The 16644-nt window shown below is 36.8% G+C and overlaps 1 protein-coding gene across 1 annotated transcript in view; it reads right to left on the bottom strand.

Annotated features, from left to right (window-relative positions):
* Positions 1–9875: 9875 nt before the first annotated feature.
* The window catches only part of LOC311429188 (vacuolar protein sorting-associated protein 41 homolog), a 51238-nt gene continuing 44469 nt past the window's right edge, over positions 9876–16644 (bottom strand). Inside the window, exons 19-22 of the mRNA XM_084540313.1 lie at positions 12993–13092; positions 12138–12182; positions 11740–11819; positions 9876–10248 (exon numbers count right to left, since the gene is read on the bottom strand). Coding sequence (XP_084396439.1) covers positions 10168–10248; positions 11740–11819; positions 12138–12182; positions 12993–13092 — 306 coding nt within the window. The 3' untranslated portion in view covers positions 9876–10167. The remainder of the gene's footprint in view (positions 10249–11739; positions 11820–12137; positions 12183–12992; positions 13093–16644) is intronic.

Raw genomic sequence — 16644 nt, forward strand, 5'->3', positions numbered from 1 at the left:
TTTTGGCAAAGAAATATTTTGGTCACAAACATAGTATTTTTGGAAAGATGCTTCCCACATCTCAAAAAATGACATTAAAAATAGGGAAGACTTTGCCTTTTGTTTCTTTTTCCTTCCTAAACTAACTTACCACACTGGATCAGGTCCATGAAGCCTTTTTAAAATGTATTCCAGCCTTTTGAGATGAAAGCGATGGGTATTGGGATTTCTTGTAGAACTCAGCAAGTGGAGACACCAAAGAAATATGCAATTTTTTTCCTAACGCACTATACTTTTCCTAGTATTTCCCACATTCTGCTTGCCTTTTGGCTGCCACCAGCTGTTTGGGTGACATTTTTGTAGAAATGTAGCGGCTTCTGGGTCTCTCTCCTCAGTGACAATAGCTAATTTAAAATCTATCATTGCCTTTGAATTGCTATTTTTTTCTCTTTTGTTAATGAGATTAAGTGACAATTGAATACAATCTTGCCCAGTCACTGGGCAAGATCCTTTAGGACATGTTCTCAGTCAACTTTCTCTGTTGATTCTGAAAACTTTTATGTGTTTAGCAAATATGTTTTTTTCCCCTTCCACTCCTCTACCACACCATCCATAATTAGGTTGAACAGCCAGAGTCTCAGTGCTTATCCCTGTGAAATTTTACCAGCAATTGTTCCTTCCTTGTTATCCCACAAAATATCTCATTTTAAATGGATATAAATCTTCTATAGAAAACTTTTGCTTCTTGTTTCAAGGTTGATAATTAACTTTCTCTCTCTCTCTCGTTAAAGCACCTGTAGAAGGACTTTAACATGAGTTTTTGTCTGTACGTGTAAAAACACTTCTGAACATCTGAATCAATTACTGACAAGTTCATCAGGTCCTTCCAGAAACTCAGATAAATGTGTGGGATACCTTCAATCTCCATAATCCATGCTCACTTTTCCCTAGTATGTGATATAAAATAGATATGTTAATCTCTTTTTAATGGTGCTTCTATTGATATCTCCACTGAATGGTCTACTTTTATGGATTCATCTTGGACCTTTTTAGAAAATATTAGTGGCATATTTACTACTTTTCATTCCTCTTATAATACTTATAACACAGCTTACATACAACAGGTAATCATGTAGCATTATTCTGTCTTGAGATCCATCAGAATTTTAGGTGAATACCTACTGATGCATGTGGTTTGATACTATTTATTGTTCCCCCCCCCCCACACACACACATTTCCTATAGACAGCTTAACTTCAGAAGTTTCTTTGTTAAAAAAGGCTCCACTCTAGGCTTTCCTTGAGCACTTTCATAATAAATACATCTTCAAGGAACTCATTTACTTTTCCTGCTAGGGACTCTTTGCTGAAATCCTTTTTTGATTCAATTTTATACAGGTGGCCTTATCCCTCCGTAGTTTACCAATAAAATTTTTAGCCTTAGCTTTCAGTTTCATCATGTTGCCTCTGATTGACTCTTTTGGCCTATACTATTGTGGCTGGATACAAACTGCCGGAATGTGATGTTCTTCCATTTTCCTTGACACATTTTGCATTTTTTGAAGGAGATCTGTTTATATCTAGGCAGGCTCTTCTTTCTGCTGCCTATCAAAGCTTGCTTTGGAGAGATGCTTCTAAAAGTCCACTATGATGAATTTGGCAGTTTTCGTACCACTCATAAGCAATTTACTGCTTTTAATTTGCTGCTTTTATTTTTTTGTTTAAATTTTTTTTTTTTCTCTCTCTCTTTAAAGAGTTAACCTTTTCTGTGACAGATTACTTCTTCTTTTTGCTGCTGTGTCTTACAAGGATATTGACTTTGATCCTATTAAGAACTCTCTTCTTGAGCAGCTTGTCAGTTGTAGCATTCAGGTTCTCTGCAGTTCCCAGAGCAAAAATCAAGGACTGCTTCCCCTTTTGTGCTCTCTTATTAGGTGTTTTGAGAGTTAGTCATTTGCAGCACTGAAAAAGTATTTTTCTCATGATGCCTAATCCCGACTTTCACAGCCAACCTGGGAATGGCTGAAGTCTGACATTGTTATTGCTCCTCCTGTTCTCCTTGACTCTTCACTATCCATGCTACCATAGTAATACTATGCTTTATATGTAGACATAAAATTTCAAATCATTAATGACTGTGTTACCTGTTGATGGTATTCATTTATCTCCCTCCTTTGATTCTATATTTTCCTAAACATATATTGCCTGTCTTTCCCTCAAGATTTTCTCTGATACTTCTTTTACAGAATTTGAACCTCGGTATCAAGGTGTCTTAGCAACACGTTCTTCTCAGCAAACCCTTAAATGAAAGCCTGACTACAGAGATCCCTTTCAAACAGCATTTCTATGATACACAGTATGTTTTCCTTTGAATTTTATGTGCCCTGATTACAAGTTTGGGGGTTTCCTTTTGTTATTTTTTCTTCTTACGGTTCCTCAAATATATTTAAATCTTTTTGCTTTATTGAAAATATAATTTTTGTAACTTTATATTTGGAGTCTTCTGGGCAAAGAGTAACCAACTTCCATGTTAGTCTTTGGTTTAAAACACCTCTGACTTATTTCAGTTCCAGGAACTTTGTTTCATACTGGTTTAGGTGGAACCCACTTCATTATAACCTTAAATTCCCTTTCACCATGCTATTTTCTTGAATATATTTTGGGACTCTGCCTTTCTATGTTTCATGCTTCAGTGACTGGGAATATTTCAGAAGCGTTACCATGAGGATTTTAATTTCATCTTTTAACTGTTTTATATTCTTAGCCCATTTTAGGTTATTTCTCTTATATGATCATGTGCTGACAACAGTTACTATGAATACTCTTGAGACAATGCATCCACAATCACAATGGTCAAAAAAAAAAAAAAAAAAAAGTGTTGGTTCCTCCCCTCAAAAAGAAATTTGCTTTAGACCAGAATTAAATGATAAGCACAACATCATACTAGAAATCTGTGGCCAGTTTGAGTTTTTATTTGCTGGGATTCAACCCCAGCAAAATACATAAAATCATCTCATTTCTCTTGCCACTGCATGAATAGTAAGGCAGCCCATTCAGGGACATAGTTAGATTCAATTCAACATAAAATCTGGTTGCAGTCATGAAAGAACAGGCTGCAGTAGAGCACAAAAGGAGAGAGGAAGGATTCAATATCCAGCAAAATCTCTTTAAGAAAGCCCGATGATTTAATTTCTTTACCTAACCTCACTGTGCAACAAAACTCATTTTCATTCTTCAGATCCAAGAGCATTCGCCTTTCCAGTATAACACTGCAATGCAGCATACGGAAACAAGTGTGTAAAAACAACTATAACCATCAATATACTCATATTTCACAGGAGCAGCTGAAGGTATAACCTCTTTAAATGTGTTTATAATTTTGTTTTAATGTGGTTTTGGAAGTACACATTATTAATTAAAGTGTTTTTCACTGCTTCCTAGAACGGTAAATGACACTCATAAACCTCTTCTGCCATGAATCCTATAGATGACCACGAAGCTCTACTATTAAAATAATTTTGTACTATATGCATCTGGGCAGTTACAGACTATCAAAACCTGCTCAAAAAGAAAAGCTCCAGATCAAATTAATTTTATGGCGTTCATTCATAATACAAACTAGCAAGAAGGAGAACGCACATCCAGGCTGCCTTTTTTTCAGTCTTTTAAAGGTGAGTGGGTCCTATCATGAGAAGTAAACCAAAGAGAGCATCAGTGAATAAAAGCACCCTATAAAAGCAGAACTTTCATTAACCTCTAAAACAGCTGCAGAGGATTTTGTATATGCTGATGACTGCCCTCAGCTCATCACCTCTGATCTCTGACCCCTAGCATATGTGTTACACCCTGCTTTATGCATAGCTTACCAAAACAACTGTTTTTTAAGTGAAATAAGTACCTAAACCTCTATAGCTATCCTGCTAAAGGAACAAATTTTCTTCCTCCCTCCTCCAAAAAAGTGCCTGCCATTTTTTTCCTCTTTCTACCACATACAAAGTGTTTCTATTCATTCCTTTGTATTAGTTTGAGTCCAGCCTCATCTGTTATTCATCAGTAGTGAAAAGGTATTAAATATGCTCTTTAAGAGCTGATACAAGATGCGCATCTACAGACCAGCCTGGCACAGTTCCTTGGTACAAAAAATGGAGGAAGAGAGGATTTCCACTGCAATTCCCAGTCAGCGAGAGCTGCAAGCGCAGTTGTTGGCTATGTGAGTGAGCAAGACAAGAGCAGCAGCTTCCTGTGGAGGAAAAAGGCAGAAAAGGAAGATCTGCTGCCAGAAACATGCTCAAATGCACTGTGTTTTTACCAAGGCTAAGTAAGCTGGCACTGTTTCAGTGGATAAAGATTGTAAAGACTGAATAACATTTCTGCCAAGTGCAGGTGCTTAGGAACATCTGCCCTTTCCTTGGGAATCCTGATCTAACCCAGTGGTTATTTATACTGTTTTCATCTCTGGACTGGGCTGCAGTGTTATAAAATGCCCAAGCACAAGCCTTCAGCATGAAGAAATCACTCTTGATTATCTTTTAACAGTCATGACAATCAGAAGAGGTAACTGAAGGCTGGAAGAAAGCAAATGTCACTTTTCAAGGCCCTAGTCTTTATTTTAACTGATCCTCTGGGATACCATCATCTGTAGGAAGGGCAAAACATAGAATCTGGGGAACTGCAGGCTCATCAACATACCTCAGTCCCTGAGTCGAGCAATGAATTATGGAAATCATTTCTAGACACATGAAGGTGAAGAAGGTGATCAGGAACAGTCAGCATGGATTTACAAAGGGAAAATCATGCTTTACAAAACTTACTGCCTTCCACAATGAGGTAACTAGCTTGGTAGATGAGTGGAAAACAGAAAATACTGTTTATCTTGACTTTAGCAAGGCTTTTGAGGCTATCTACTGTAACATACTCATAGGTTAAGCTGATGAAGTAGAAGTTGATTAAGTTTTCAGGTAGACTGAAAACTGGCTGAACAGCTAGGCCCAGAGGGTCGTGATCGGCAGCACAAAGTCCAGATGGAGGCAAGTCGCTAGTGGTGTACTCCAGGGGTCAATTAACTCCACTCTGTTTAACTAAAGATCTCCATTACTTTGCAGAAATTCCAGATGAGGACTCTTAATAGCTGGTGATGGACCCTGTAACATGCTTCAGTGATGCTTGTGCTAGCATGTGCGAAGAGCTCCTGTTCAACAGATCCTGCAGAGTAAAAACACTATTGCCACCTTCACCTTTCAGTGCTACTTCTTTACTGTGTGCAAGGCATGGCATTTTATGTGGATGGTCGCTCATTTCTAAAAACATTTCCCCTTAATCTGATTTTTAAAAAAAGCCCATCACAACTGTTTATGTTGTGCTGCAGCACCACAACTCCTCATGAACACAACTCAGCAGCAGAAGCCACTGGCACCTTGTCCATTCAGATTGCAAGCTCTTGGGGGAAAGTCTCAGCCTGAACACATAAAGGTCTCTAAGACCTCCTCTGTTGCAAAAGCTTATTATGATCCCCCTGAAATTAAATTTAAGACTAAATTTAGGTTGTTTCCACCATGACTCACTGCCTTCTCTTAGAACTTCTCATACATTCTGCTTTCCTGTGTGTTTGATACCTCAGACACTTCAGATATCCTCTTTTCAGCATAATTTAATATTTGATTATAGTAAAAGAAAGCATGTGTTGTCTTGGAGAAAAGGATCATCTAGGGATTTCTCTAATGCCAAGACAAAATTAATCTTTCATGGCACAGTGGAGTAAAAATTCAGTCCCCAAAGTAGGTAATTACAGAGTTACTCCCTAGATGTGGGAATGACTCTTTACTTAGAAGTTTTGTTTAAATTGTTTTGAGAGTACAGCAATTGATTTAAAACTAGTATTTGGTGAAAACCTGTTTGGGGGAGAAGTTCTAGAGAGGAAGAGAATGATGATGTATCTAGTATTTGTAAACACAGGTAAAAGTAATGCTGCATGGATATGAAGTCAAAAGTGCACCCCACAACAGGAAAGAGAAAAGTCTTCTCACTGAGCCTTTCCTCAGATAAAGGCCCTCATTCAGCATTAGGTAAGAACTTTCTTGCAAGTTCTTTTCAAACTACTATCAAATGACACATGCAAGGACTGATCCAACCAACCTGCCAAGATGACACTGTATTTTCCAAGGTGACTGAGACATGTAAAACTTGAATGCTAAATCAGATCAGAAATGGGAAGACTCTAGCTCAATAACCATTAACTTTAAAGTGGAAAGTGAATAAAGTTCCAAAGATGAAAACTTGATAAGCCAGCCTGTGCAGTCTATACAGAGTATTGACAGTGACTACCCACCTATCAGCCAAAATTTAGAAAAAGATGTTGCAACAATTTCCTACTAAAAACACTAGTTACAAAACATTGCAGACAAATGGAAATTTCCTTTGCTTTATAGTAGTACTTGACTTGATTCTGTAGTCAAGCCAGTAGCAGCAACTGTCCATGAATTTCAAATAGGTTTTTCAACTAGAAACATGATGCGGATCTAAAAACAGGAACAACCCATTCTGTGTTGCTCTGACTCTGTAACACAAGACAATTCCTTCATTCCTGTGCCTCAGCACTAAGCCGCTGCCCTTAGCAGTCCAGGTTAACCTGTCCAACTTCTGTCCTTTTGTCACTTAGCCAAAAGAGCAGCACGTGACTTCCCTCTTGCATACTGACATAGTTGTGCATAAGGTTAAAACCTGAAGGGTCTACCTAACCTAAGGCATACAAAAAGCACAGTTACCCAAGGACCATATATGCCTTTAATTTTGAGTGTGGAATAGAAAAGCCTAGGGAGGCCAGAAATGGCAGCTACAAAACCAGCAGTTTTTGATGTGACACCAGAGTTGCTGCAAAGCAATAGTTGTAGGAACATGTCCTGCTGCTGCTGCTGTACAGCTAAGCACCCTCCATATACTCCAGTTCTGTGGTGAAACACTACTCCTACTAAATTCAGTGGTAAAACTTGCCTGAAACGCTCAGCTCCCCAGCTCTACAAAGCATTAAGCATCTGTCAGAGACCTAACAACTTATTCCTGTTCCTGCACAGGAGAGCCCCTGCCTTCAGGTTCCCCGGAGGAGCGTGCCTGTCAGATGCAGCTGGAGGACACATGGACATACCTTGTATGTGGCATGACTCCTCGAAGGATTAACTGACCCACTGACACGTGTAATGCGGGACAGCAGGTTCCTGCCCATGCACCAAGCACAGCTGATTCAATACATCGATGTTTCAGGAGCTGCTTCAAGCCCACTGAGACATAGCTTCCAGCCTGCAAACACAGCTGTAGTAGGAGATGCAAAAACCAATCATGCTTTTCAACGTCAGTAAGTCCCAAAAGATCTGCAGAGGTTGTCCCTGTCCCCTTTCAGACACTGTCAGCCATAAAAGAACACCCAATAAAACCCCAAAGAGAGAACAACAGCCACTCCTCACCTGGGACTGACAAAATTTCAGTGTGGCCTAATATTGACACCAAACCTATCACACACGCCTATTGTGGGTTTCAAACAATTGTTTTGATTTAAAAATAAATAATCCTAAGACTCATTATGACTTTTGTCTCATTGATATGGCAGACAAATACATTCCTACTTGGCCCATCACATATCCTTGCAGTTACAATTGGTTACAGCTGAAGAAATCATACAGAATGAAATGGATCAGTGAAGAAAAAAACAAAAATCCCTCGTTAAATTTACCTTAGGTTTACCTCAGTTTGAAGCACAAGCACTGTGATAAATGGATCGACCTATTAAATAACCTCTGGTGAAACTGGGTAGGTACTGTTCTGTGCTTTCCTGAAGGGCTATGCAACTTTACAGCTACTTATTAGGCAGAACTGTTCTCGAAAAGAAAAGCTCTTGGGTAGCTGAATATTTTAGACTCCAGCCTCAGACTTTTTCTATGATGTGAACGTTTCTTAGGAAGAAAAATGAATCAAAGTCAGGAACATGTGCTTCTTGCTGAAAGCTTAAAGAGGGGATTTGGAATTCAAGAACATGAAAAGGGTAGTCCCTGAAGCCCAAACAAAAGAAGCTTTGGATTTAGAGAAGATTCTGATTAGATTTTCACACACTGATTTAAAATTACTTGCATAATGCAAAGAATATGCCAGGATATAATGCACCATGGTTGCCAGTGATGGCAAGCTGTCACCAACTGCTCAAATGCTTTAGGGAATTTAAGGCCAAGCTGAAGTAAACAACATACTTGCTTTAAATTATCACATAAGTGAACTACAGAACACCTTGTGGCATAACTGTGCAAGAGCAATTTGACTTCTTTCCTCCTGGAAGCTGACAGCTTATGGTGCTGCACAGTTCATTCTTAGGGTATAACATGGAAAAGCTGCTTACAGCTACCGAGGAAAAGGTTTTAAAAAAAGTTTTTAAACTTGTTCACTGGCATGCAAGAGCTCAAATATCATGACGAAACAGACCTTGAGCTTACTGGACCATTTTGTTTACAAGGAACCTAAGCAACATTGCTGATCAGCATAGCAAAGAAGGGTTAAACGCACAATATACCTAAGAATGTGTACTAGCCACTGAAAATGAATGGCTACAGAGCCAGGCAGTAATTCTTGTGGGTGACGTTTGATGTTTGCAGACCATGCTCTCTACTACCAAGTTCCTAACCTTCCATTACTTCATCTATTGCTCGTCCACAAATAACCTGCACCATTTTTTGTTTTCCCTTCAGCAATTTGTATTATCACCATACAATATTATTGCTATGTTCTGAGGGATCTATCCTTTTACTGATAGTTCTGTCATATGTAACTATGCAAAGTTACAGCATTTATAATACACTTAAAATTGTAGCCTGGTACTATACAAAACCACATTGTGGACAAAATCACACATCAGATTGGTAGAGCAGCTCAGCCAACTGCCTGGAGGATAGCAAGAGAGTATTGTGAATTTACATAAACTAGAAATCCTTTTTTATTTTTTTTTTAATATAGATTAAGGTGTACCTACATGCTAATAAGGTATGGAAGAACTTAGAGGTATTATGTTTTCCAGTTTTACAGATACACTGCAGTATCACTACAGTGTTCTTTCAAAACTTCAGATATTAACTACTTGTTTAAACTCCACAACTAGTTGGTGAAGCAATGTACGTTTACTTTCAAACTTCAGTGACTAAATGGAGGAAAAATATTTGGAGTTCTGAAAATAACTTTTCACAGGGATGTTTGTGTTACTTAATTTCATCAGAGAACATTATGAAGAGATTACATTCTGTGATAATGTACTCTGAAAAATCACTTCTTTTGGATGATGAAATTAAAAATAAATGTGTTTTTGTTCATATCCAAAGAGACTTATTTAACTTACCTCTTTTGAGCTCCTAAGGACAAAAGAAAATCTTGGTTATCTCATTTTTGAAAGGCCGCATTTTTTTCTGTATTTAAATGAAGTCATATACTACATTTACACTTACTTTATAAGTGTAAAGACCTACTGCTGACATTAAAATATAAAGTCTCTGGATGGGTTTAATACTAGAAAAACATAACTGCATAAACTACTGCACTGTGAAGACTGAGTAAATAACCAGTTTATAACAAAATGAATGTGTTGCCATGCAAAAAGGGTATGTTCCCAATGCATGGAATTAACAATTAACAAGTTTGTTAATTTAATATATGATTCAGTACACAGTCAGCAAGTCCTTCAAGTCCTGAAGCAGCTCCATGGAAAGCAGTAAGACTCCTCATGGGTCTCACCGAAGTTAAACAGTTCACTAATAGAGTAAATCTGGATTACAGTAGTTTGGTGAGCTGAATTCACAGTGATTCATCTTTCTTTACATGACCATGATATGTTTCCAATATGTGAAGCACTTTAACTGATACCAAACACAAATCTCCAAACTTTTTTTCCCCCTTTTTATTTCCTTTTTCTGTTCCAGAGTCAAGTAATGAACAAGCTGAGCAGAGGAACAGTGAATATGAACTATAGAACAAGGAGTTCCTAAGTAAAGATTTTCACATCTCCTCTTTCCAGAAAGTACTTGGTAAGCAGGATAACTTAAAGAAACCAGTTTTAAATCACATTCAGAATTATATACAGAAGTGACAACTAAACAAAAACTACAGTAGCTCTGCATGGTCCTAACAGATTTGGTGTCACAGACTGGCATGTAGAACAAGGGGACTGCTATTTCTTCATCTCCAGGATTGCACTTCCTGGTCCTCGGTGTTTGGCACTGCATATGTTGCAGAACTGGACAGAAGATACCTGGAAACAAAAAAAGAAATCAAGAGCCTCTTAGAGAATGTGGGAAGATGAATGAAAATTGCCAATGTTTGTCCCAGTATCACTATTCACTCTCAGGCTGTTCCCTACAAATACTACTAATGGATAGGTTTAGGAAGGTGACGTAGTGGAGCATGGCAAAACAGGTTGTTTTGGAGTCAGAGGGCCGTACACCACTCATGCCACTTGTATTACCACCACTATCCAGGTGAGTAAGTCAAATTCTCTCCACAACAAAGATGAAAAATACAGACTCAAAATGTCGCTAATTATCTTCATACATGAAGAAGAGACTAAGTCACTTAGCTGGCTCCACTGACCACTGGTTGTCTTAGTCACAGTCACACCTGAACACCTTTCCATTTACTATCAAATAAGCGCTCATTTTTACTGCTGCGTTTAGCCCTCTGTGATGCTTTATGCACGCACTACTTTCCTTTTCCTACATCACCAGTAACCAAGTATCAGTAACACAACTGGCTGTCTAAGGCCAAGAAATACTGTAGCAGTGGCGAATTTGTTTCAGATATGGACAGATACCTTTATATTAATATGTAAAATAAATACTATGTAATATGTCACATTTAAAAAATCACATTTGATGAGTTACCCAGTCCCATCCCTGTCTCAGCCTACTGTGATTGCTAGATAAATTTTAGATTATTTGTGAGATAGTCACATTTGTGGTAAATATTATTTGAATAGATAATAGTTGGTGGGCTTTCTTGTGCAAGCTATCTAATATTCATTAAAGTTATAATAATTTAAGTATACAAGCTATGGCTATAAGCACTCTGCTTGGTCACTTTGTGGTGACTCAAAGTGACTTAAATAGATGCTCATTTTCAGAGAGAAACAGAATCAGCAAATCTTAAATCCCATTTCCTTTTTGATTTTAGTACTATTCTGATGCTTTCATTTCTAAATTCCAACATGGTTATATCTAGAAATTACTTTGTTTTCATTGGAAAAAAAAATATTTCCCTACTGAAGAAAAACATTCTAAGCATAAAAATAATTGCAAAGATATTTAAATATTTGCTTTCTGAAACACAAATTGGGATCGGGATCATATAATAAAAATCACCTGAAAAAATATCTTATTCTTTTATTTAATTAAACATACTTAAGCTGTTGCAATAGAAAAGAACTAATAAACATTCAACCATGTCATATTTTCTGTATGACTCAAAGTTGTGTTGCCCATTCAGACTGAAGAAATTGATAATGTACTTCTCAAACAGCAGTAATTTCTTTTTAAATTGCACATACTTAAATTGCACATGGGTTGCAGTGGCCCAACACATCTTTTCCCTATTCACATTCTATTATAACGTACCATCATAAATAATTACTGTAATTGTATTATAATTCCTGATAGAGCCATGCCCTTCTCCACAAATGAGAAAAGGAGATATGATTTGTCCTTTTGTCTTTGGCAAAGGTGACAGAGATAGTAAGCTAGTTCCTTACTGTGTTAGATACTGGGAGACACTCTTTGTGAAACATGTGTCTGCAGTGGAACACTACCACATTGAAGGACTTGGATGCATCTGGGAAAAAGAAAAGTAAATCCATTACAAGAGGACAATGAAACAAAGAATTCAGTGACTGTAGCTGTACACACCCCCATTCCATTATACACACGGTGTATACATCAAGTCATGTCTACATTACTACAACAAAAATGTTCAAATTACACTCTATTCCCACACTGGAATTCAACAGCAAGGTTTGCACAGGAGACTGAAATTTACACAGTGATTACCAAGGGAAGAGTATTACACGTTTCTATGAATAACAGCAAACAGTAGCTCCTCTTCGAATATAAAAATAGATGGGTTTCTTACTCTTCCAGAAAAGCATCCTACCTGAAGGAAGTATTGGAGAAAGGCATGACTCACAGATATTCTCTTCTGGGGAAAAAAATAAAAAAAAAAATAAATAAATTGTATACATTTGTAACAACTTTATTAACATACTCCATGTTTACTTTTTTTTTTCTCCTTTTAATAAAGCGGGCATTAATATATTGCTATTACAGAAATGGATCTTGATCTTAAAGTATTTCCTTAAGATACCTACCACAGATTATTAAAAATTAAATAGCAGTACTAAAGCAGTATTTCTATTAAAATGTTTCATTCCTATGATTTTGGTGCAGGCAGAAGTGCAGGAGCTAGACTAATAACAGGGCTGTAGAGGCACAAGGCAAACTCCAAAAAAAAAAAAGCAGCACAAGATGGGTTCCTGATTTCTCTGCAGTGCTTTCTAGCAGAAGCTCCGGTCTTCTGTGTTTCTGTAAGCTTTTGCCTCATGGCATTAACACACATCTTGCATGAATCACAGAACTTTTTGCGTACACAATTAGCACCCTGTAAAACATTTTCAACTATTTCTAAAAACTATCTTGTTGCAGCTTATTATTACCTGACTGTTTTGGCACTGAACAGCATTTTCCATTGTTACAGACTTCAGGACACAATGTATTACTGGCTATGCCGAGACTAAGAAAGTGAAAAGCTGCATGCTGGGTCTTGTTTTTGCAATACAAGTGCTTTCTTTGTGAAAGGGAAAGCAGCTAACACCCTACTGTACTCTACAAATAAGGTATAATACTCAGGCATTTCTGTCAGCTTCCAAATGGACTGTCATGTGGCTTAGGTTTATAAACCAAGTAAAAGACTTGAAAACCTTGAAAGTCACCACGTTTCTTCTGTACCCACCATCCACTAGAACACCCTTCATTTGAGTTCGATGCATTTTCTTCAACAAAGAAAGAGAGTCGGCAACAAGTATCTTCTTGCAACCTTCCCGCAGCAAGATCTATTGTGCAAAGAACACAAAATACAGCAGTTATTGAGTAGATGGGCATAGCAACTACTTTGGCAAGTCACCTATGGGGTTTTGCTGTTATAGAAAGCACAAGAAATGTTCAAGCAATTATATCTTTAGCAGTGGAGGCAAAAAGGAAAGGAGGAAAAGAGGAACCTCCTGCTATGACCACCTCTATTTCAATGAAAAAAACACATTTAAATAAATATAAAATCCTTTGCAAACATACTACTGTTGTAAATTACGACAGTCTTCCACTGAACTGCTCTTAAGAAAATAAAACTGAGAGACGTTTTTTTACATTGTCCCTCAGAAATGGTCTCTAAACCATTTCAAAACTTTCTCCACCCAAACCTTCCCTACTTACCTTAGGAAAGGCATTTACTAAACATAAAACCTTTCCAAAAAACAGTAATTCCAAATATATTTTGTTCATCTGTATTTCCTACTGAGGTGTCATTTAGTAAACCATATTAAAAAAGCCCAAGCAATTAATGTAAGATCTGGAGTTTGTTCCTCCTTAGCAAAAGTCTTAAATTCCTTTTTTTTTTTTTTTTTCCAAACTTATTCAGTATTTTACATTAGATTGACATGTCATTGTCTGTCAATGTTGTGAAACACAAAAAGGGCATCAAAATTATATAGAGCATTATTTCCCAATGCATAGTAAGGAAAGTTCATGAAAATATGACAAACCCAAATTAAAACTTGTGAAAGTTTTCTTCCATCCACCACATACTAAATTGATGTTTGGAAATTTGTTTTCCAAGACTGTAATTGTTCTGAAAAATGTTTTCAAAAAGGTTCACAATCAATTTTAATCTGAGCAAATCTACAAAAAAAAAAAGTGTTATAAAGAGGTGTTAAAAAGTGTTATAAAGTGTCATAAAGTGTTATAAACAGTTCATCTGTTTCTCCTGATTATTTGTACTACAGGAGACTTTGGAAAAAAGTATTATGAAAATGAAATATTTTACCCTTAAAAAAGCATAGGACCATAAACACAATTAGGACAATATGTTAAGGCTAGAGAATGAAGAGGTTTTAAGTGGATATATTACTTCACTAAATTAATGAAAACATCTGCAACCAAATCATTTATTGAGGTAAAGAATCTGATTTTCTGGCTATGCTAGAGAAGGTGCTACTGCAGAATGAAAACCACAAGCCATGAAAATTTAGAAAGTCCTGATTTACATATGTCTAATATTATCTTTAAAGGAAACCATTGCAGTATGCAGAAGGGTATACCTGAAGCACAAGAAACACATTCAGGCCTTGCTTCAGCTTAGCTCTCAACCAAACCCAAGTTTCTCAAGGACAATTACTTAATTGCTTCCAAAATGCGTCACAAACCAATCAAAAGTGTGTTATTTTTAGTCATTATGACCAAGAAGCAGGCATCCCACTGCGCAAGCTGCCATCTGCCCCCTAGTGCCTCCGAGGTGTCTGAACAGCAGCTTATTTGTATTCAGAACAGCCTAACAGCTTTTCCAGATGCTCTTTCAATCAGTGTTCATCAGATTATCAATGATGTCTGTTAGTTCATAACCTCTGTTGTGAATGGACAGACATGAATGATAGGAATGGAAGAATTATGGATGGACAGCCCCAGTTATACATCAGAGAGTTACTGCAGGTTTAATCCATGTTTAAACTAGTAACATTTGAGTAAAATGGCTAATCCATAAAACCTATGAATTGATTTTATATTTTAAAACTGGGGTGGAGGGGAAGTAATATTAGAATACCTACATATTTTGAAGTCTTTTTCTAAAAATTGTCAAAAAAGGTTCAGAAATTAGGCACATTGTTCTGAAATGAGGGAGGTGTTTGCATCTCTTCCAACAATACAAGCTTTTTGCATATTTCACTCAGGTATAGACAGAAGCTGAAAAGATTCTTATTTTATAAATTCAGAAAATGTAACAGAGTTACGGCTAACACACCAGTGTACAGATAAGGGACTTCTTATATCAGCCTTCTCTGTGAGAGAGAAGTGTGATAGAGCAACTATAGAAACTACAGACCTGGAGCATGATTACATGATTTACTTTAAGAAAGTTTCCCAGATTCCTAATTGCTAAGTTAAAACCACTGTGAGATCAGATAGCAGAGACTTGAACACAGGAACAGTTTCATATTCCTTTCCAATTTAATTCCCAGAGAAGTGAATAATAAAGGCAAATACAAAGACTGACTACACATTAGAGAGAGAAAGTCTTTGTTACGACTAAATCACTGTAATACTGATTAATTTCTGTCCAAAAATGATGTATATAGAAAAATAAAACAAAACCAATAGCACTAGTTTCATTGAGAAAAAAAAAAAAGAATTTTTGCTTTCCACAGAAATCCTAGTAAACATCAATTTTGCTACAATTTTCACATAAAAGCAATACTGACCTCACTCTGTTGGCTAAGGGATCTTTAAAAAATAATTGCACTGGTGAAGTCCTAATGGGAACAGAGGACATGTATGAGTCTAAGAAAAGTACCATCACTAAGTGTGGAAAGTAGATTACACCAGAACAATGATATCTTTTGGTGCTGATCAAGCCTAAGCTGTATGCATCCATTTCATTCAAGGGGCTCAAAACAGGCAAATACCATGCTTACTTAAAAGCAAGTAGCAAACTACCTGCATTTTCAGGATGGTCTTCAAACTGCAGAGCTTTGGGCTGCAAGAGCATGAAGCTGGCTGTCCATCCCTCATTTAGAAGCCTAAATCACTATCAGCAGATCCTGACCTGTTCTTACTAATGATACCTTGGAATGTGAAATAGAAAAACAGGCACCAGACTAAAAATCTGTGTCTACGAAATGCCTTTTGACAAGAGTTTACACATTACAGACTGAAGACAAGTTCGATATCCCAGGAGAAAGCATTCCTCCCACATTCAAATATTTCACTGTTGACGAAGAGTATTATAACTTATTGAGTCTCAGAACCTTTTTTTTTTTTTTTTTTTTGTAATTTTGTTTTATTTTTTCCCCCAGTGAAGGTGTTCTTATATAGGAGGTCCAGTTAAATAGAGTTTGACTCCAGAAGACTGTAAAAAAAAAAATGATTCTGACTGAATCCTGACTTTCAGTAGGAAAAACGAACTTGCAGATTTAAAGAATTTAAGGACTGTTGGATAAAAAAGACAATACAGCTGGCTGGTGTTCTGATATATGTGATATATAAAATATAAAAGTCAGTTCTTAAAACCACAACTTTATCTTGACAACTTTTCAATTGTACGGAGATATCTAAGTTTTGATTCTTTGCCTTTGAAAGCCCTTTTAAATGCAAACAATAAAGATGAAAAGTATTAAGCTTTTGCCAGGATATCAGTATGTCTTGGCTCAATACAGTTAGCCTGTCAGAGATTTGAATGGTATTTAGTTATGTTGGAAATGTTGACTGTTAAAAAAATGAACTAGGTACATGTTATTTCTACTAATTATGCATATCCCTACTTAAGAGAACATATCTTCTGAAGTTTATAAATTAAAAGGAAGTAGTCCATGGCCTATTTTATCTACAAATTTATGGCA

The sequence above is a fragment of the Aythya ferina genome (genome assembly GCF_964211825.1).
Source record: "Aythya ferina genome assembly, contig: HAP1_SCAFFOLD_412, whole genome shotgun sequence".
Classification (NCBI taxonomy): domain Eukaryota; kingdom Metazoa; phylum Chordata; class Aves; order Anseriformes; family Anatidae; genus Aythya; species Aythya ferina.